This window comes from Dermacentor silvarum, chromosome 1 (assembly GCF_013339745.2).
Source record: "Dermacentor silvarum isolate Dsil-2018 chromosome 1, BIME_Dsil_1.4, whole genome shotgun sequence".
NCBI classification, from domain to species: Eukaryota; Metazoa; Arthropoda; class Arachnida; order Ixodida; family Ixodidae; genus Dermacentor; species Dermacentor silvarum.
In genome coordinates this window covers 388120551-388142802 of record NC_051154.1, presented here as the reverse complement: position 1 = coordinate 388142802, position 22252 = coordinate 388120551, and the positions used below count along the sequence as shown (strand labels likewise).

At 45.4% G+C, this 22252-nt stretch overlaps 1 protein-coding gene across 8 annotated transcripts in view; it reads left to right on the top strand.

The window, feature by feature from the left end:
* LOC119437522 (uncharacterized) overlaps positions 1–22252 on the top strand; it is a 478366-nt gene that overhangs the window by 143469 nt on the left and 312645 nt on the right. For 3 of the 8 annotated variants that reach the window (XM_049660647.1, XM_049660650.1, XM_049660651.1), the window contains exons 1-2: positions 6239–6769; positions 17310–17453. The exons of 1 other annotated variant lie outside the window; for it this stretch is intronic. In XM_049660647.1, the coding sequence (XP_049516604.1) occupies positions 6257–6769; positions 17310–17453 (657 nt within the window). In that variant the 5' untranslated portion in view covers positions 6239–6256. Of the gene's footprint in view, positions 1–5940; positions 6085–6238; positions 6770–17257; positions 17454–22252 lie in introns of those variants that run through there. 4 more of the 8 variants (XM_049660649.1, XM_049660648.1, XR_007465130.1 and 1 more) reach the window with 3 other exon arrangements.

The window sequence follows — 22252 nt, the reverse complement described above, 5'->3', positions numbered from 1 at the left end:
GAGGAACACCAGCATTCTGCCCTCCATACGGTCCATAGTGTACTTGATATTCTGAATTTATCTAATGACTTCACAGCAATAACAAATGGGATTTTTCCACGACTAGAGTAGCCTCTTCGTTAGTTCGTCCTGCGATGCATGCGATTCTTTCGAACACCAAGAACACGTCACATGACATGTTGCTGTGCGGTTAATATGTAACATAACTTACTGTTTGAATGTCGTTGCTGCTCGCGGCGTGGTAAGCTTAGCCGTGCTGGCCTGCCACCCTCGCCTCTGTGCCTTTGCCATCAGTTGGTGTCGTCACCTGTTTTAGGGTGTTTCTCGCGATACGTAGCGTGTTGCACAGCATTGTGCGGCATGCATTCTTAGTATTATCCACGAGGCCTTTCACGCTAGCTCAATCTGATCACCACCGTCTGCTTTTTTGTCTGTTGCTTCTAGGTTTATTGTTCACGAATTTATTAGAACTGAAGTCTTGATACCACGTCGCATTCCTGCCCTCTCAGAAGATGCCGTGCCCACAGTATTTCCGAACTTGCCAAAATACATTAGCAGGACTCTGACGAAAGAAAGGAAAAGGAGAGATGTCTGACACGCTTCAATGGTCCCATGTTCAGCACGCAAACCACTTCGGTATAGGCAGTTCTGCCATCGGGACCCTGTATGCCTGGACTACATATTCGACGAATGAAGTATTATTATTATTATTATTACCTTACAAGAGAAGCGGCGCTTGTCTTGACACGACGGGGGGATGCCCACTGGCAGACGTGGAAGCTGCAAATATACAGTGGGATGGATTGCCCAATCGAGTCGCAGAAGAATTGTTCATTTTCGAGCTTAAGCAACCTTCGGAACTGTCGTCACTGCAGAAGTTTTAGCAAAACAACATTGCTCATTACCAGACTGCAGAGTTTGCAACGAACTAAACGCCGCCTGTTGTTTTAACGAAATAGGCAGTGTTCTTCATTGGAGAAGGACTTCCCAGCTGCAGCATCTACTTGGCTGGGCAGCTTCACATGGGAACTATTGTGGAATCTAAAGAGCAAACAGAAGGGGCCTTGGGGGCCTTTTATATCCTTAAGATTCATTCTACAAGCTGGTAAATGGCTTTGAAAACAAACTCACTCGTGCATTCAGTCTAAGACGTTTGCATACCAAAACTGTGGCAGAGTTTATGCAGTCAATTGGTGATGTGCCAAAAATTGGTTGCCTACAGCATTCTGCTACCCTGATAGCATCAGTTGTGCATTTTTATTGTGTCACAAAGATTCATTTTTTTGCTTAAAGGCATCAATCAGCAGGGTAATGAGAATAAACTAAGATCACTGAAATCTTGCGTGTCGTGAATAAAATTTTACCATAGTTGTTTTCCTCACTTTAATAAACGATTTAATGACCAGATCTGTTGCTGTCTGCAATGATAGGAAATCACTTATTTGAGTGTCGAGAGGACATGCTACAGGTCTGCAAGCACTGGCAAAAAGTTGTTTGTTTGTTGAGACGTACTCAGGTAAAGACTGCAGCTTACAGGTCCTATGGCACGCGTAGGGTGATCGATGGCTGACCTTGAGGACGATGGTCACATTTTAAGGGAGTCGAAATGCAAGGCGCCCATGTGCCGTACGATGTCAGTGCATGTTAAAGAACCCAAAGTGGTCGAAATTATACCGAAGCACCCCCCCAGTCCCTATGATCCTGAGCCTCTTCAAGAAATGTGCGCGGAAAAAAACTCGTTTGAATCTATCGATGCAATGCGAACTCGGCCCGTAAAATTTTCACAGGAGTAATGATGTGGGCTGATAAAATGTTTTCATGATAAAGACGTATTCTTGGACGTTCGAAGATAGCAGGCAATACCCGAAACGGGCTCACTTTCACTTCGCTGCTAGAGATGCAGCCTAAGCGAGGCTAGTGATGCGCCCATTTCATCTGCGTGTCTTACCGATGATGATGATGATGATGATGATGATTTATTGGCATCCCCTTTGAAACGGGGCGGCGACAAATAGTCACCTAGCCTGCTTGATTTAATCAGGTATACTATAGATGTTCTTTATCTAGCATTTTTGTATACCTCTCATTATTTTTATTTTTCAAAAATTTACCTTGTACCACTACCTATGATTTTAAGAGATCAGGTCAAATCCATCTTCTCCCTGCTTGTTTTCCACCAGTACTCTAATCGTCTCTTGCTTATCTCTACGGCTGATCTGTTGATGTTTCCTTCCACTTTAAACCCAAGCGCTTCTGGGAGTTGCACGTTACATACGGTTCTCGCTGGGTGGATCCCGTTGCATTCCATTAGGATGTGCTGAGTAGTCTCTGGATCTTTCCTGCAGCATACACATGCCTCATCTAGTTCCAAGTATTTGTTACGGTATGTTTTGGTCCTTAGGCACCCAGCTCGAGCCTCAAATAGCAAGGCACTGCCCTTTGTAATATTGTACATATTTTCCCTTCTAATTTCTTTCTTCTCATTCTTGTAAATCTCCATTGTCCTTTTTGTTTCCAACCTTTGCATCCAATTCACGGTCTCTATTTCTCTCACTTTCTTTCTGATGACTCCTGGTTGTCTATTTACAGTTTCAATTATCCTGTACTTGATTGCCAACTTCCTTGACCTCTTCCTCCATTCTGTGTCCACGCTTTTCATGTAGAGATACTTGTCCACTTTAGCCGCCCATTTATTTTCATCCATGTTCCTGAGCCTTTCTTCAAAACTAATTTTGCTCTGTGCTTCCCTGTCTTCAAAAGAGGCCCAACCCATGTCACCCTGCACTGCCTCATTTGTGGTATTACCGTGGGCTCCCAAAGCCAACTGGCCTACTGATCTTTGGTTAACTTCTAAACCTGACAAGATATCCGATTTTAAGCATATATAGGCATTTGCGAATGTTAGCACTGGCACCATTACTCCTTTCCAGATTCCACGCACCACCTCATACTTATTGTGGCTGTTTCATTATTGCTGCATTCCGCTTCCCCTTTATTTTCAGATTATCTTGGTGGTTGCTTGAGTAATTCTTTCCTTCGTTTATTTGTACGCGACTCTGTCACCAGCGCCGCCTCGCAGCATCGGTGTGCTGGGGTGTCATTTTCGCTCCCGGTATTCACACCTACCCATTCTAGCCACCCTAGCTAGGCTAGCTCAAACAGTAGGTATTTGTGAATGCTGCAAATGTGGTTTTGGTTTTGTATTAGATTGCACTCCGCAGGTAATTTTCTGACCAGTGCCCTTCCGAAAATACGGTCCTTGTCAACTTTGTTTCTTGGTGAAAAAATGGCAAATACTGTAATAATTTATTGTGAGCTTCCATTCTCTTCATAACCTTCCTGGGGCAGGCCTACAACAAAAAAGGCATTTTCGATGGGAGATTGACATGTGTTTCATGCATTCACTGTCCTTCAAGCTCCACCATCACAGATACTCTCACTATTGGAGTGTTCACCGTTGGGGTCACTTGTGTGCATCCTGAGCACCCAACTTGGAATGATCCGGTGAAGGCGAATTTCAGGATTGAGAAATTTGGGTCCACGGAAATGAATGAGATCCATTTGGGATAAAGTTAGCAGAAAAATTTAAATAACTGACTGGAATAGTATTACCGGAAGTCTAATGGACTAAAAAAGCCGCTCTTACTGCAAGAGTAAGTTTTGTAAGCCAGAGAAGATGCAAAAATGAATTTGCCTTTTAGCTCCCACATTAACTCGCCATGATGTTGTGGATTCTGACAATGCCTGCTTGGGGGTAGTTGATCTTTTATCGGTGAAAATGGCCTACATTGTGTCCTAAAGGATTCTCAATGAAATTAGTCTCGTCTCAAGAACTCTTACTGTGCTGCAACAACCCAAACATGAGAAACCATTCTGAAGTCTGTGACGTCACTCTGACATTCCAGTGCTTGGGTTTCAGCACAAAGTTCTAAAACTAAAAGTTTGGTGTGGTTCTCTATTTCAATAATCAACATGTAGAGGCGAAATTATTTGAAAATAGTTTTGAAATACATAATACTCTCAGTCTGAACTGATTTAGCATTTCTCTTTAGTGTCCCTTGAATAACAAATTCTTATACACTAATAATTTAGCAACAATGTAATGTTAACCGCTTTCGTAATGCAGTCAAACCTACTTACACCAATGCTGGTTTTACTAATATATTAAATACAGCCAAATCTCGATATAACGAACGTCAATGCAGCAAAATGTGCGATGTAATACACTACTTGAATTTCGTAACTTTAGTTCCATTCAGAACCACATGTTTTTTTTGCGATTTAAAAAAGTGATTTTGTGACATGGTTTCAATTTAATGCAGTTGTCGGCCATTTCAAGCATGTGCTTGGAGCCTGTATTACTGGTCAATCAAGCAAAAAGCGAAGAAAAGGTCAGCTGACAAAAGCAATATTCGCAAGTGGCCTTACACATGAAAAGTTCGAGGGGCAACAATGCCGTCAAAGTATGCGCACCAGGACGCAGTATGCAGGAAAAATTTGTCGCATTGGTAAACTTGCAGAGGTGCGTTATCTGAAGCGCAAGGGTGACGGGAAGGGGGTGATCGCGCGGTAACATGATCAAGCATGCGATGGGGAGGTAGAGGTACAGGAGATGCGTGCATATCAGCCCTCTCCCGCAAGAGTGCACATCTCCTCCTCTACCCTTGCTCCATACGATGGCCACGCTCCGTATCGTGGAGGTAATCTGCGGCAAGTGCAAAGGCGAAAGCCAAGATGGTTGGTGCCTCGATGCACATTGTGTTCCCACACGTCTAGTGTCGGTGGCCTCATAATGTCATGTTTTCGATACACGGCGTGAAGCCTTTGCTCTCTGTGACAGCAAGTATTCGTGGAATGTCTGAGTTATCTTCATGTGTGGGGTGTGATACAGATAAAACTACAAACCTTACTTGGCGTAGTGGTTTTGTTGCTATCGAAACTGTGAAATTTTTTTATATGGACGATTATCTGTATCTTTTTGCACTTTTCGTTTTTTATTTATGAGCGCCTTGTATTGACGGCTGCAAGCACGAAGAACTGTCCGCCATGGTGTCCAAGATTTACAGTGCCACGCAACGCAACAGTCGCAGGTCTCGGACGCCATGAGCAACGGCTATGCATTGCACTCAGCGCAATCTGCACCCCATGTGCTGGTGCTGATAACTGCGCCATTATTGCCCGACCTCCTTGCGATTTCTTTATCATTTCTTACTGATAAGATACGGACCATCAGGAATGTCCTGGGAATTTGTGAAATTATTATTACTACTGAAACTCTAAAACTTCGAATTAACGAAATTTGCAGTTTTACAAAGTTTTTGGTTGCAAGTACTAAAGCTTCAATATATTGATGTTTTACTGTAACACATTGAGCAGTCGCGGCACCGTGAACTTTGTGTGTTCTATGGTAAAATAAACTACTAACTACATTGTTGTCATGCTACGTTATTGGTATAACAAACCTGACTACTGGGTGTCTGTACTGAAAGCCAAAGAAATGGAAAATCCTGGAAAAAGCAAATAATAATACAGGCGAGCTGCTGCTGCTGCCTGCGTGTTGCACGTGTCATGCGCCCCTCTCCACCTCCCTTCCATTCGTCCGAAACATGAGTAGACTGTGGCAACAGCGCAGATGGGCGTCGGCTGGCAATGAAGACACGTGGTCTGAACGGCGGCTCACACTTTTTTGACAGAATTTCGTGTTCCTTTTCGCACCGTCTTATGTTATAAGTGGGTTCAAATGTACAGACTAAACCACTCTGATAAATTAAACAGTTCACTAGATGCTTCTTCATGTCGTCCTGGCTTTCCAGGAAAGGTGCCAGTCCTAAGCCCCCTTCTGCATCCTAGCATTGTCATGCATACAACAGCACTGCAGTGCCACTTTTATGTTTACGCAATTGTGAGAAACTGTGTGGCTTGTGTGCTTTGTGCTGGCAGAGTCTGGTGGTCCAGTGCCAGAAGCAAGGCTGTGGCTGCATCCCCGAGTGCCTGGAGCTCTACTTGCACCACCCTGCAATGGGTGCATGTGTGTGGCATCATCCACGCAGATATGAATCCTGACAACGTCCTCATCATCGACTTGTGAGTACCTCCTTTATCGCCTTGTGGTTCCATAGCTGCTAACCTTTACAATATGATTGTGAAATGTTTTACTTTTAGAGCTCCGTTATCATTATCATATTGACACCAATGTTGCAATGTTTCCTTTGCGCCAACATGGCACTTGGCAGGGCATGGCACTTGGCTGACAAGCATGATGCCTAAAACGCCGTTACTGCTGTTGCAGATGCTGCCGTGGTTCCTCATCCGAATGTCGGAGAGGGACAATGGATGCCTCTTTTTCGTCGTCGATGCGCAACTTTGCAGAAATGCAAGCTTGGAGTGCGCATTTTCCGGACTTGCTGCCACGGGTGTGACATCACCAGTGACCAGTCTACAAAAGGAGCAACGCGAGAACATCGGCTTCAGAGGGCATGGCACTTGGCTGACAGGCATAATGCCTAAAACGCCGTTACTGCTGTTGCAGATGCTGCCGTGGTTCCTCGTCAGAATGTCGGAGAGGGACAATGGATGCCTCTTTTTCATCGTCAATGCGCAACTTTGCAGAAATGCAAGCTTGGAGTGCGCATTTTCCGGACTTGCTGCCACGGGTGTGACATCACCAGCGACCAGTCTACAAAAGGAGCAACGCGAGAACATCGGCTTCAGAGGGCATGGCACTTGGCTGACAGGCATAATGCCTAAAACGCCGTTACTGCTGTTGCAGGTTAGTTACTGCTCTACGTATCCTAGTGATAATAGATGCCTGTTAGTCCTGCCATGCCCTCGTAGTTGTGCTATTTTGGTGGATTGCACGTCAATACTGCTGTTGCTGCTGATGGCCGAGGATGTTGAGGAAAATCCAGGCCCAAAAACTGCTGAAGTCTTGCAGGAAATTCTAGGAAATCAAAATGCATTGGATCGCAAGATAGATGATATCAGGAAAGAAATTGCAGAAGTGAATCCTAAAACTGATAAGATGCAAAGTGTGCTAGCCATGTTAGACGAAATTAAAAATAGAATAGATAAATTGGAGACCACCGTATGAAAACAATCTGAAAAATTAATCGATTATGAAAATAGAAGCAGATGACATAATCGTGTGGTGTTTGGTCTTACTGAAAGCGCGAACGAGTCTGCACAAGTGTTAAATAAACGCATTGTAAATGACACTTTTTGTAAAGTTCTTGGCATAGAAGTCACTACAGTGGAAAGAATTCACTGGATTGGCAAAGTAAATCCTGAAAGACCAAGGCCTGTGATCTTGAAATTTTATGACTACAAGGAAAAGGATACCATTCTCAAAAACCGCGCAAAGCTAAAGGGAACTTCAATCAGGATAAGTAATGACTATGCGAAGAAAACAGTGCTGATACAAAAGAAGTATAATGGGAAAGTGCTGCCTTGGACAGGGACGCAGGCGCAAAAGTAGTTCTTGCGCACGATAAACTTTGGATAAACGATCAGTTATACGCATGGGATGACGTCAGAGACAAGCGCTACTTGCTGTCGGGCAAACGTGACACTGATCAAATAAAGCGATGTCAGCGTGTTGTATTAAGTAAGTCAAATGAATCTGATGGCTCAGCAGCTCATTTGAGACACCAAAAAAAAAATAGCTAAGATTGCTCTTGTTTAATGCGCGCAGTATTGTAAACAAGACTACACATCTTGAGTATTAATTGCTTTCGCATGATCCTCACATAACCACCATAACCGAAACATGGTTGCATGGAAATTTACCGAATGATTGCATTGTTCCCCCCAGTTACAACATATTTAGAAAAGACAGAGACTCACGTGGAGGTGGGGTGTGTATAATAGTTAAAAGTTCTCTGAATGCTTCCTTGATTGATTGTGAAGTACCAGACACTCTCCAATGTAAAATAACTCGTGAAAGTACTGTTTTCCTTATCGGAGTTGTATATTGGCCACCCTCAAGCTCCCCTGAGCTTCTCAAAAACCTGAATAAGTTTTTATATTCTCATGTAAAGGGGAACTATATTCTCATGTAAAGGGGAACACTAGGTTGGTTAATGACTGGAGATTTTAACCTACCGCATATAAAGTGGAAAAACTTTTCGTGTAGTGGTGTGGATTCAGTAAGTGCTGAAAATATACTAGACATAATGTTTACGTACAATTTGCAACAAATCATGCTTGAAGATGCTAGAATTACACCGACGTCAAGGTCAGTACTGGACTTGGTGTTCCTATCAAATAAATTAAATGATTACAGTGTGACGGTAGAAGATGGTATATCGGATCACAGGATGATCTGTCTCGATGTGCCTATCTGAGCAACTAGGAAAGTGAAGAGCTATGTGCCAGTAAAAATTAAGGACTATGCTAGGGCTGATGACAGTTCGATTCTTGATTTTTTGGAGATTCAATTTGATACTTTGAAGAGTACCACTGGTCTAAAAACAGTAGAAGAATCATGGCAAGAATTCAAATGTGTTATAAGTCATTGCATAGACAAATAAGTTCCATCGCAGATTAAAAAACCAAAGCAGGCAAGTCCTTGGATCACTCGAGATATAATTCATAAGAAAAGAAAAATTAAGAGATGGCATAAAAGGAACACGTCGCCAGTGGTCTTGGCTAATCTAAAAACTGAACTCAAGTGTACTTTGGCTAAATCTAAACAAACATTCTTTGAAAAAAACCTCAGCGATTTCCTTAGGTCCTCACCACAAAAATTTTGGCGATATTTTAGCGACAGGAAAGAAATGGTTGATGAAATTCATGTTGGAAGCGACATTATAAGAGAAAAGAATAAAATAGCAAACAATCTTCACAATTTTTTCCAATCTGTATTTAACGTCCCAGAAACTACTGTGAGTATAGAAGAAGCCTTACATATTCCCCCTACTGTTTCAATGGAAACACTTGAAATCAACCAGCAAGGGATATTTCAGCAACTACTCAAATTAGATACGAAAAAATCAAGTGGACCCGATAATATACCTGCTGTATTCCTCATACGATATGCAGAATGGATGTCACATTATCCAACTATCATCTTTCGAAAATCATATACAACTTGCTCACTGCCGCAAGACTGGCGCACCGTATTCGTGATACCTGTATTTAAAGGAGGTAACCGAACACAGGCAACAAATTACCGTCCAGTGTCACTTCAGTTACTTGCAAAGTCTTCGAACATATAATAGCAAAACACATTCTCAGGTTTCTAGATCAGAACAACTTACTATATCCTTATCAACATGGCTTCAGGACCAGGTTATCAACTGTTACACAGTTAATAGAAACAATTCATGACTTTGCAAGTGCAGTAGATATAAGACAACAGGTTGATGTGGTTTACGTGGATTTTGCGAAAGCTTTTGATAAAGTGCCTCATGTCCAATTAATCTTCAAATTACATAATGCAGGAATAAATGAATGTGTAATAAAATGGATTGAAGCATATTTAACAACCCATACGCAGGTAGTTAAACTGGATGACTATGTATCAGATTCATTAGCTGTACTCTCAGGAGTGCCCCAAGGCTCAGTATTGGGACCACTACTGTTTCTCTTTTATATCAATGACATCAGTAGCTTGGCCGAAGAGGGTGTCTAGGTTAAGCTCTTCGCAGACGACTGCTTAATTTACACCACAATTACTAAACCAGATGACCAGCTTAAAATTCAGAAATGTTTGCGAAATTTAGATGATTGGTGTAGGAAATAGAAAATGGAAATAAATGATCCCAAATCTACATATACACAGATCAGTAAAAAGCAAACTATCTATTCTTTTTCTTACAGTATTGCAGGACACTTGTTGGAGAATGCGCACCAGTTCAAGTATTTATGGGTAACAATAACACGAAATTTGACATGGAACCAATATATAGATAACGTCTGCCTGACAGCCTATCAAAAGTTATACTTTCTGAGAAAAAACTGGAACATGCATCCCGTAATGTAAAACTTATTGCATACACCACCTTCATTAGGATGATACTAGAATATTCAGCCGTTGTTTGGAGCCCCCATCAAGTAATGCTTAAGAGAAAGTTGCAAGGGATACAGAGACTGGCGGCACAGTTTTATTTGTTCGACGTACCGAAGGAAGGAATCACTCACGCTGATGTTACAGCGTTGCAACTTGGATCTTCTTGAGGTACGTAGAAAGAAATTTAGGCTGAAGGTATTTTATTTAATAATGTAGGATCAACTTAAGATTGATAAGCTCAAATATCTACATGCTCCAAGCAAAAGAAACCCGCGAACTAACCACTACGTCATAAAGTCGTACCAAACTAACAGTGATACATTTCGATAATCATTTTTCCTGGATGCGATAGAAATGTGGAACCAATTGCCAAATGCTATTGTTAGCCTAAAAGATGTCACCGACTTTCAAAATGCTGCTGAGGCATATTTACGGGAGTTATCAATTTAGTTTGAAGTGCCAAGTGATATGTGCGACTTGATGTTCATTGTACGTATTTTGATAAATGACATAAGTGTGCTGAACAGCATTCAAGTGAATATCTTATTCACTGTAAATTGACAAGTGTTAAGCAACTTTGTGTACACTGACATTGTCCATATTTCATGTATGTAATTGTATGTATTGTAATGAAGCAGAGGCGCCCCTGGGTATGTGCCGACTGAAGAGGAAGACGAAGGACCGTGATGTGATCACGAAAGAACCCCATGCTACAAACAGCCCTTGCAGTGCCTACCAGTACCTAGCGTTCTTACAACGTTATCGACAACAATAAACCTCGTCGCATTTGGTGGAGGTTGCTGAGATCCTTCGCCTCGTCCTGGAGCTCCGCACTCGAACCCTGCCAACACCAACGCGATCGCCCTGCACTATGCCTGATCCAGCCACTTCGTTGCCTGCACTACCGGCTGCCACTGTCATCTGCGCCGGCGTCCCTCTTCATCGCGATCCACCCATTTTCAGTGGGACCGCGGAACACGACGTGGAAGCCTGGCTCTCATCGTACGAACGTGTAAGTGCCCATAACAAATGGGACGACCCGTCTAAGCTGTCCTATGTGTCTTTCTACCTCGCCGACGTAGCCAAACTGTGGTTCTTCAACCACGAATCAGACTTTTCAAGCTGGTCAGCATTTAAGACCCTTTTTGCCGAAGTGTTTGATCGCCCCGCTGTGCGTAAGCTACGCGCTGAACAGCGTCTGTGCCAGCGCGCACAGCAGCCTGGAGAGACATTCACCAGCTACATCGAGGATGTTCTCAATTAGTGCAAGCGGGTGAATCCCACCATGTCAGAGGATGACAAGATTAAGCATATCCTCAAGGGCATAGAGGACGGCACATTCCAGATGCTGCTGGCAAAAAGCCCAACGAGCGTATCAATCCTTACCAACCTATGTCAGAGCTTTGACGAGCTGCGCTGCCAACGTTCCATCGCTCGCCAAAACATTCAGCTCGCCGATTCCGTCTCGAGCATTGCGGTTTCTGCCGACCTTCTGCCCAACTCGACCCTATCGCAACATATAAAAGATTTTATTCGTCAAGAGGTGGCCACGCAGCTGTCGCTGCTGCCTCACAGCGACTCACCTTCGGCAGCTTTGACTCCAACGCTACATCAAGCCAGCCGGAATCAGATATCGGAAGCGCTTCCTGCAGCTCTTACAACCTCCCCTCCTATGAGTGTGCTGCTGCCATATGCTGACTTTCCCACTCACCCTACGTCGTTGCCGCTCAGTTACGCAGCCGTGGTTGCATGGCCTCCTCCGCCGCCAGCTTCCTTTTCATCGCCCATGCATCCGGCTTCATTTCCAGTTGCCCGACCGTCACTGCAGTTTTTTCGTCCAACCTCGACGTGGCGCACTGAAGACAACCGGCCTATCTGCTTCGCCTGCAGCATTGCTGGCCATGTGGCGTGCTTCTGTCGCCGCCGCACCCCTACAACGCCTACCACCTTTGAAACGCCCACCTACGCACCACAATACGCCGCCGCGTCTCCATTTTCACCGAGACGTCTTGAAACTGATCGCCTATCAGAAACTCGTCATTCCCCTTCCCCTCGTCAGCGTTCGATTTCACCCGTGCGTTGTCGAGCTCCCACTGAAGCGGGAAACTGACTGGTGCAGTTCCTGAGGCAAGAACTGCTAATACGTCGACGTTCTCAAGACCTCCATCTTCGCCGCAAAATGTTATTACCGTTTTTGTAGAGGGAGTACCCGCAGTTGCGCTAGTCGATACCGGAGCCGCCGTTTCCGTCATTCACGAGAACCTTTGTCGCAAACTCCGAAAAGTGACTACAGCTCCCTCTGGCCTGGTGCTCGCCACTGCCAGCGCGCAGCGCATTCACCCTTCAGCTGTATGCACGGCCCGTGTTGTCATAATCGAGTGTTTCGTGCTACCATCGTGCTCTCACGACCTCATCCTTGGTTGGGATTTTCTGTCACGTCATCATGCTGTCATTGACTGTCAGCGTGCAGAAGTTTCGCTTTTACCACTATGTGAATCACTGCTGATCGGCTCTCCTCGCGTTGCCGATAAACTCATTGTTGATGCTGACACAACCATACCCCCTGAGTCGTCGATGGCTATTGTCCTGTCGTCTGCTGCCGACTCTGATGCCACTGTAGTGTTCACGCCATCCGATGTGTTTGCTCAGCGCAAGGGCATCGTTCTTCCGTTTGCCGTGCTCACTATAACATCTGGGTCAACTGTTATGCTGGTCACCAACTACTACCAGTACCCGATCAGCCTACTGCGTGGAGAGACCCTAGGATACTTGCAGGCGGTCGACTACGTTGACGATCTCGATGTTCCTACCGGCTCCCACCGTTGTTACGTTGACGCCATCACTTCTGTCTCAGACTCATCATCTTCAGTGTGTTATGACAACGCCATCGACCCTGCTCTTTCCCCATCTCATCGCCGCCAACTTCTCTCTCTCCTTCACAAGTTTCTTTCTTCTTTCGATTGCCATCAGACGTCATTGGGCCGTGCCACCGGTGTTTCTCACACCAACGACACCGGTTCCCACTCCCCCTTGCGACAGCGCCCGTATCGTGTATCCGCCAAAGAGCAACGAGTCGTCACAGAGCAAGTGGACGACATGCTCAAACGTAAAGTCATCCGTCCTTCTCAAAGTCCTTGGTCTTCACCTATCGTGTTGGTAAGAAAAAAAGATGGCTCCATTCGTTTTTGTATCGACTACAGATGCCTAAACAAGATAACAAGAAAAGACGTTTATCCACTGCCTCGAATCGATGACGCTCTCGACTGCTTGCAAGGCGCAGAATATTTCACTTCCTTGGATCTGCGCTCCAGCTACTGGCAAGTTCCAATGGCCGAACCTGACCGTCCGAAAACTGCATTCGTTACACCCGATGGCCTCTACGAGTTTAACGTCATGCCCTTCGGGTTGTGCAATGCGCCTGCTACTTTTGAGCGTATGATCGATACCATCCTTCGCGGCCACAAATGGAAGACATGTCTCTGTTACCTTGACGACATCGTCGACTTCTCAACCGATTTTCTGACACACCTCGCTTGCCTGCATGACATTCTGACCTGTCTCGCCTCTGCCGGCCTACAGCTCAACCTCAAAAAGTGCCGTTTTGCTGCAAGCAAGTTAACCATCTTGGGTCACGTAGTCTCAAAGGACGGCGTCCTCCCGGACCCAGACAAGCTCCACGCCGTTGCAGACTTCCCTACGCCCACGTCTATCAAAACCTTCAGAAGTTTTATTGGCTTATGTTCGTATTTTCGTCGCTTCGTACGCAACTTCGCATCCATCATGGCGCCCTTGACAAGTCTACTTTCCGACAGTAACGGCATAACAGCGTGGTCACCTGAATGTGATGTGGCATTTCAGTAGTTGCGCCACTTGTTTACCTCACCACCGATTCTTCGCCACTACGACCCTGCTGCTCCTATGGAAGTTCACACTGACGCCAGCGGAGTTGGCCTTGGTGCGGTCTTAGCACAACGGAAAGCTGGCTATGATGAATACGTCGTCGCTTATGCTAGCCGTAAAGCAGAATTAAATTACTCAGTGACAGAAAAGGAGTGCCTGGCGATTATCTGGGCACTAAGCAAGTTTCGTCCATACCTTTACGGCCGTTCTTTCGCCGTAGTTACAGACCACCATGCCCTTTGTTGGCTTTCTTCCTTGAAAGACCTGTCGGGACGCTTAGGACGTTGGGCGCTTCGCTTGCAAGAGTACGACATCCGCGTCATGTACCGCTCCGGTCGCAAGCACTCCAACGCTGATGCGCTCTCCCGCTCCCCACTGACGCCTGACTTGGCGTCTTTGTCAGACTCCGTGTCCACCCTGTCACCATTGACCATTACCGACGTGCACACAGAGCAGTGCAAGGACCCAACACTTGCAATGTTACTTGACTACCTTGCCGCTCCATCTGATGTCCCTTCGACACGAGCACTGCGTCGCCAAGCAACCCACTTTTCCGTGCGAGACAACATTCCATATCGCCGCAACTATATGCCGGACGGTCGGAAATGGCTCCTTGCTATACCTCGTCATATGCGCTCTGACATCTGCGCATCTTTTCACGCTGATCCCCTAAGCGCTCATGCTGGCGTCCTCAAAACTTACACAAGGTTGCATCAGCGCTATTATTGGCGAGGCATGTACAACTTTGTGCAAAAGTACATTCAGGCTTGTACTACTTGCCAACAGGGCAAGACATCTACACACCGTTTCACCGGACCGTTGCAGCCGCTACCATGCCCGGCTCGTCTGTTTGACCGCGTCGGCATCGACCTCTGCGGCCCGCTTCCATACAGCGGGTGTGGAAATCGGTGGAATATTGTTGGCGTAGATCATCTTACTCGCTACGCTGAGACTGCAGCTCTGCCGGCAGCGACCGCCCGTGAAGTTGGGTTTTTCATCCTTCGCAATTTTGTTCTTCGCCACGGTGCTCAAGAACTACTGAGTGATAGGGGCCGTGTCTTCTTGTCGGAGGGTGTCGAAGCCCTCCTCACGGAGTGCAGGATCATTCACCGAAAATCGACCGCATACCATCCCCAAACCAACAGCCTGACCGAACGGTTCAATCGCACACTTGGCGACATGTTGCGGATGTATATTTCATCCGACCGCTCTAACTGGGACACCGTACTCCCCTTTGTCACGTTCGCATACAACACCGCGACGCAAGCGACTACCGGCTTTTCCCCCTTTTTCCTCGTGTATGGCTGAGAGCCTTCCTGCCCTTTGGACCCCATACTGCCGTACCAACCTGATGCCGCAGAGTACACTCCACTTTCCGAAGTCGCCAAGTATGCTGAAGATTGCCGTCAGCTGGCACGTTCCCTCACTAGCGAGACTCAAGAACGTCAAAAGACACGACATGACCATATTCATCAACCACCACCCAGCTTTGCTCCCGGTTCGCTTGTTTGGCTTTGGATACCAGTCCACATTCCTGGCCTCTCTTCCAAACTCCTGGCGCGTTATCACGGTCCGTACCGTATCATCAATGCCACTTCACCGGTCAACTACATCGTTGAGCCGCTCACAGTGTCACCAGACCTGCGTCGTCGTGGGCGAGAGACAGTACATGTCAACCGCCTGAAACCGTATTACGACCCACTCATCTTCTCTGCGCCCTGAGTCGCCAGGGTGACTATGCTTCGCTCCCGGGGCATTGTAATGAAGCAGAGGCGCCCCTGGGTATGTGCCGACTGAAGAGGAAGACGAAGGACCGTGCCGTGATTGCGAGAGAACCCCGTGCTACAAACAGTCCTTGCAGTGCCTACCATTACCTAGCGTTCTTACGTTATCGACGACAATAAACCTCGTCGCAGTATGTATGTATATTTCATGTATGTCCTCTGTTATGACTCTCTATGAGGGTTGACAGTATTAATAAATAAATAAATAAATAAAAATAAATTAGTGCAAAAGATGCATCACAGGGATGAAAATGCATTTTCTGACCAATTTTTCGTAGCCAGATTCAACTGCAATGCCAACTTATACTGAGGCAAACATTTGGCAGCATACAGAGGCATTTAGAAACCTAACCCCTCAGGTTCCTAAAGGATGGTTTGCGTCTAACCTCTTTCACGCCAACTTGGTTAACTGGTTATCCCATGGTCAAATGGGTAGAGCATCGGGCTGCTGTGCCAAGTGAACTGCTTCAAGCCAGCCATTGGACTGAGTGTGTTACTGGGTATGTGCTACTCGGTACGTGCCGCTCTTTGATGCTAGAAAAATAATACTTAAAAATTTATCCGATGCTGGGCGGAATCTAACCTGTGCCATACTGTATATTCAATCTTGTTTGATGGAATATTTTTTGCATTGGCATTCTTAGGGTACTGCACGCACTTTCTCGGGGCCGACTGTCTGTATGTTTTTATGTATGTTTGTATCTGTTTGTATCTAATCATTTTCCCACCTACGTGGGTCAGTGGGGAGTCCGTGGTCGAATGGGTAGTCCATCGGGCTGCTGTGCTGAGAGGGAACAGGGTTCGAAACCAACCATCGGATCAACTTGGGTCACTGATTATGTGGCAATGTATACATGTGTGCCGCTCTCCATCTAACCTCTTTCACGCCGACATGGGTCACTTTAGATGCAGGACTGAGTAGGCACCGCTGTTCAGTGAAACTCTTTGACGCTGACTTGGGGCACTCGGTATGTGTCTCTAGTTCTGTGCTGGTCTTCGGTGACTGTCTTTAATGACAACTTGGGAACTAGAAACTTGCCACTGGGAATGTGCCGCTCTACAATGACGAAAATGTTCATTTTGTGCTAGTCTATAACCTAGAGCGGCATTCTCGGGCTATCACTCCTCTGAAATTTCGCGTGACTCTGTACCGGACGTGTCGGCATACGTGACCACCAGTGTTTATGGCACTGTGCCAGCTTGCTCTCTGCGCTCAGTGCCAAGAGCACTGTCAGCGCTTACTTCAAGTCTGGTGCAGACTTGATAGTAGTATGTCTGAGTAATTGCGCGAGAATACTGCCCCTGTGTACTTGGTATTTGTGGCCAACAAAGCACAAATGGCGATGACGTCTCACTGGTGTCATTACGATAGCTAAAAAAAAGTTTCCATTCTGTGAAGGTGAAATCTGCAAGTCTAGTTGTTTTCTTACTGTCAATGGGGGGGTGCATGCTATATTTTCCATCATAAATCGAGAGTCTCGTTAAAGAGACACTAAAGAGGCAAATAGCTTGACTTATATTAGTAAATTACCCTCGCGCAATGCGAAAACAGCCACTCCCTCAGTATTCCGTGCAGCCCATGCAAGGCAGGCTTCCTCGACCGGTTTACTGAGCAGGGGGCCAGCTGCCTGCAGTTAATTGACTTTGGACGTGCCGTCGACATGAGCCAGCTGCCGCCGGGCACGACATTTACCTATGTGGTGAAAACAGATGGCTTCGTCTGCACCGAGATGTGCAACAGTCGCCCATGGACCCTCCAGGTGTGTAGACAGCTTGCTATGTGGGCATGGATGCCGGATGAGGTTGAGCTGGTGCAGTGCACTTTTTGGATTGGACAACACACTAGCAGAGGAAATTGCACTTGAAGAGTGCTTCTTATAAATCGATGGGACTCGCTGAGTGTAGCTGAAAAATTGAAGGAAGTTCTTGAAGGCATCAACTGTTCTCTGTGCCACCACATTCCAACCATATTCTACATAGCTGCTGATCTGAAGTGTAAGCTGCAACAAAACTGTGAACATACAGCCTTTTTATTTTGCTTCTACAAGAACATCCTGGTAATACGAAAGCCTACCTAATACATTGTTTGGAAAAAGTGAAACAAGATGCTGCACCAGCTTTGTTGCTGCAGCTCATGTCTTCGGTAACCCAGTGATCCATGAGATGAATGTTTGCAGACAAGCTAAAGCTCTGTATTATTTGTCACTGTGAGACAGTTGCCTTATTTGGACTTTAGTGAAATGTGAGTTTAATTCATGTCAAGACAGCATTCTTTGAAAAATGCATTCATCATCATCCTAAAAAATTGTGTGATCACTGATAAGAACTACAAATAACCTTCCACGCTCAAAGTGGCGAAAGGACAAGTTTTCATTAGGCGTGTGCAAATATTTGAACTTTCTAATATTTTTCGAATAGTGTTTGCTATGCGAATAAACTTGCATGGGACTTTTAGTATTCGATGTTCCAGAAAATAAATATAGCGGTTTCATTAGCTAAAGATCAAATCACAGCACTTATAAATGACGTGCGGAAACCCTATTCTCCTTCCGAACTTCCACCTATCGGAAAGGAGAACGGCCGCCACCACACCCTGACGCTATTTTAGACAAGGTAGCTCGATCATTGCCCACAAAAATAGCAAGTGCAGTGTAAAAGTGCGAAGTGCAGCTACTGATTAGACCGTATTTAATCGAATGTAACGCTCACCCAATTTTCGAGAGTTCAAAATAAGAATGCACCTGAACGTAATGTTGCAAGACTTTTTAAAATGATGGCATGGCCCCATGTTGATGAAACAAAAAGACAAGCACAATGCACTCACATAGAATGTGAAATTTATTGTGCTGACAGTTCCTTTCCTTCAGTGATCCAGTTTTGCTGGCTTTAAGGCCACTTCTGGATACGCCCCCATCGTGTGCCGATTCAAGGGATGTTACCTCGACAAGCTCGGTCTACATAGAGCTGTTCCAGGATATCTGCAAGCTTGTCATTGAGGTCCGGATATTTTCCACTTGTGGCCCGTAGAAAATTTTGCTGGTCGCATTGCAGTTGAAGATCTCCTTCCTTTCTTTGCACCAATCACGGACCCATGTTTCGGGCACTCAAAAACGATGTGATGTAGGTATTTTTGGCATGCGAAATAACTTTCTTTTGATATGAGCTTTCATCACCCTAAAATCGGGGAAATATGAAGCTACCCAGTCTCGCGCCGATACCGTACGTTTCGTCACCCGCATCACTGTACAACACAGATTCGTTTTCACGCAACGGAGAGTGCGTTGCCACTAGGCCTACGGGGTACCGTGCAAAAGGATGTTTTGTCGTGTGACGTACGCGCTTTTGTAAAAGCGGCTGTAGGTGCTCTGTGCTTTCATCTTTACGCCTCTGGCCGCAAGCACAAGTTCTGCAGAGTCCCACACAAAACTATCTGCGTTGTGCCATCGTACTTTCGTTATTACATCATTGACTCTGTGCGCCAGCTCTACAAGCGCATTCGTGCACACCATCACGCGACACAGATGATTTCACGCCGTTGGCTATGCGCATTATCTCCACAGAGCTGCGGGCGCCTTTGTGCACTTCGTCAAGTCACCTATCGCATAGGCGGAAAGCTTTAATTTTGCCGGAGGGGGTTGGGGGGGGGGGGGGGGGCTGGGGCCCTACCAGCTTTCGGAAACCTACCCATGTATATACAGGGTGTCCCAGCTATCATGCAGCATGATTTAAAAAAAGACGAACAGCGTTACATGAAGCAAACCTAGTGTGTATTGTTTCCAGTACAGTGGAGTTGCTGCCAGTAATTTTTTCATTACTGAGATTTAATTAGGTAATTGTCATTAATTATCTAACTCAAGCAGTACTGTCCTAATTATCAAAGTATCAATGAGAAAGTTGTAGAGCAACATGAAAAACTACCGATGCAGCTTTCTGTTGCTCAATACGTGCTACATAAAAGTGTTTTTCCGAGTGGGAAAGAAGCTCGCAAATCCACGCAAAGTGCCTCGAGCGGCCAAAGTGCCTCGAACACACACACCAGAGTTCACACCCGGCCACAAGAAGTGCAATTTGGAACTTTTTCGAAATGAAGCACTCTGCCGTTCCTGCGGAAGGATGCTGAAGATGCCAACGGCAACGACCACCACTCATGAACCATTTGAAGGGGCCAAAAAATTTCTATGCTGAATTTCAAGCTTCAAAGGTGTATGCCAGTCAACCAAGCATTGGTGATGTGTTCAATAGCGGCGTTGCCTGATTCAAAATGGAAGGCTTTGGACCTGAAGATTGCTAGAATGATAGCACTCGACTTGTAGTCATATGCGATCGTCGAAGACCATGGTTTTACGGACCTTTTGAATTAGGTAATCCCTGGTTATCGGCTGCCATCAAGAACGATGCTGTCTCATACACTGGTGCCAAAGTTCTACAATCACACCAGAGAGCGGGCTCATCTGCAGCTACACAAAGTTTTCAGTGATGGCATGGCGTCACTTGCATTCACCTATGACATTTGGACATCGTGAGTACACGAAACTTACATCAGCCTGACATGCCACTTCCTGGACACTCAGTTCAAACTTACTCGGTACAACGTGAGCATTAGACACTTTCTAGGAAAGCCTACAGCAAGTAGAATCACTGCGGTCCTTGAAGAGCTTGTTGCTGAGTGGGACATCCCAGAGAACATATTTCCTATTTATGCTGTGATGGATAATGCACAGAACATCAAGGCAGCCACTCGTGCTCTTCCGTGGTTTGAAAGAACTCGTTTTGCATACACCTTGCAGCTGGCTATCAATGATGCCAAGGCAATGATTCCAGGCTTTTCTACGCTTTGTCAGAAAGTGAGAGGCAGTGTTGGCCATTACAAGCACAGCCCGAAGGCACATAAAAGGCCTAAACTGTTGCCAAAAAAAAACTAAACAAGCTGCTCGTTCGAGTTGTAGAAGATGTAGAAACGAGGGGGAATAGTGAAATTGCAATGTATCCAGGCTTGTAGAACAGAGAGAGGCGATAATCATCGACCTTGCTTCTGAAGATGAGTACGTTAGAAGCTTTACAGTGACAGAATGAAGGCAAATTAATGAGCAAGTTGCTACTTTGAAGCCGCTTGAAGAAGCAACAACTGCAGTTGAAGCTGATAGCTACCCGACACTTTCAGCTGTCATACCGATCCTTTACTGCTTGCTCACACACCTAAGCAACGCTGGGACTCAACAGTTTTGCAACATCTGTATTTTCTGCAAATCTGACCAAGTGACTGAAAACAAGATTTCCTGACTACGAACTTGATGAAACAGCAAGCTTGGCACTGTTCTTGGACCCTTGTTTCAAGCTTGTGGTATACCAAGCTGATACAACAATGGGAAGCTGGCTTCGGAACTTAGTAGTTGAAGGTGCGCAAAGAATTCCAGTGCACAAAAGAGCACACGGGTATTCCATGTGTTTATGGCCCAGGAAAACGTCCAATCCATCTCAGGATAGTGGATGTATTTTGACACCCTTCTAAGCCAGCAGCATCGACACCCTCAAGCGCAGGCAGAAACAGAAAGGTACTTGCGCGATCTGACTCTGCACCGAGAGGAAGGCCCATGTCACTGTTGGGAGAATCAAGCTGCAAGAGCTTACCCTTTGCTGGCTTATCTTACAAGGCAAAACCTGGCCATACCAGCCACAAGCGTGTCTACCAAGCGACTGTTCTCAGTGTCTGGTGCAGTTGTTACTAGCAGGAGAGCATGTCTACTTCCGGGACACGTTGAGCAGCTCGCTTTCCTCCACGACGTTTAGTGATTAAGCGTGTAGCCATCCATTCTGTTGAACATCTGTATTCAACTGTTCTTTTTTCTAGGAACAACTATGTGGGAGTTACACTAGTTGTGCAATCAATTATCTTTTTTGGCCATGTGTTGCAGTATATATTTTTCGGTAGTTTAACTTGGATGTATTTGAAAAATATTCGATTCAATTTGCACTCAGACATTTGAATTCACTTCACACCCAAAATTTTGCTATTCACACAGCACTAGTTTTCATGCAAGATAGTGGCAGTGACGCGTCGCTTCCATTACAAAAGCTCATTCAAAAGAGATCATAAATGTGCTAAGCTAGCAACAGTGGAGTTACGTCATGTGTTTTTGGGATGCTGCAGTTTTGTGTTGCATCAAATGGTACATCTAGGCATGAGCCACCATGGTAGTCGCAATTTTTATGAGGGTAATAAAGAAATGCGGAATATGGAATGCAGTAGACCGCACAGAGGATGACGTGTTGTGGCCCATAGCTATAACTGTGTAAATAGAATTGTACTCTCCAGTGAAGTAAGGTGTTTGATTCTGTCTCATTTTAATTTAACACGCCGGATAATTTGATCAATTTTTATATTTCTGCCAAGGCCGAAATAACATTAACCGACTGTATAATAAAATGTTTTGGTCCATAGACTATGGCTCGCAGAGACAAGGGAAAAACGTGGCCAGAGGTAAAAAATTAGATCCCACACTTATATGGTTACTGGTGTAAGTGGAGCTTTTCTTGATGTTCCCCCAAATGGTAATTCGTA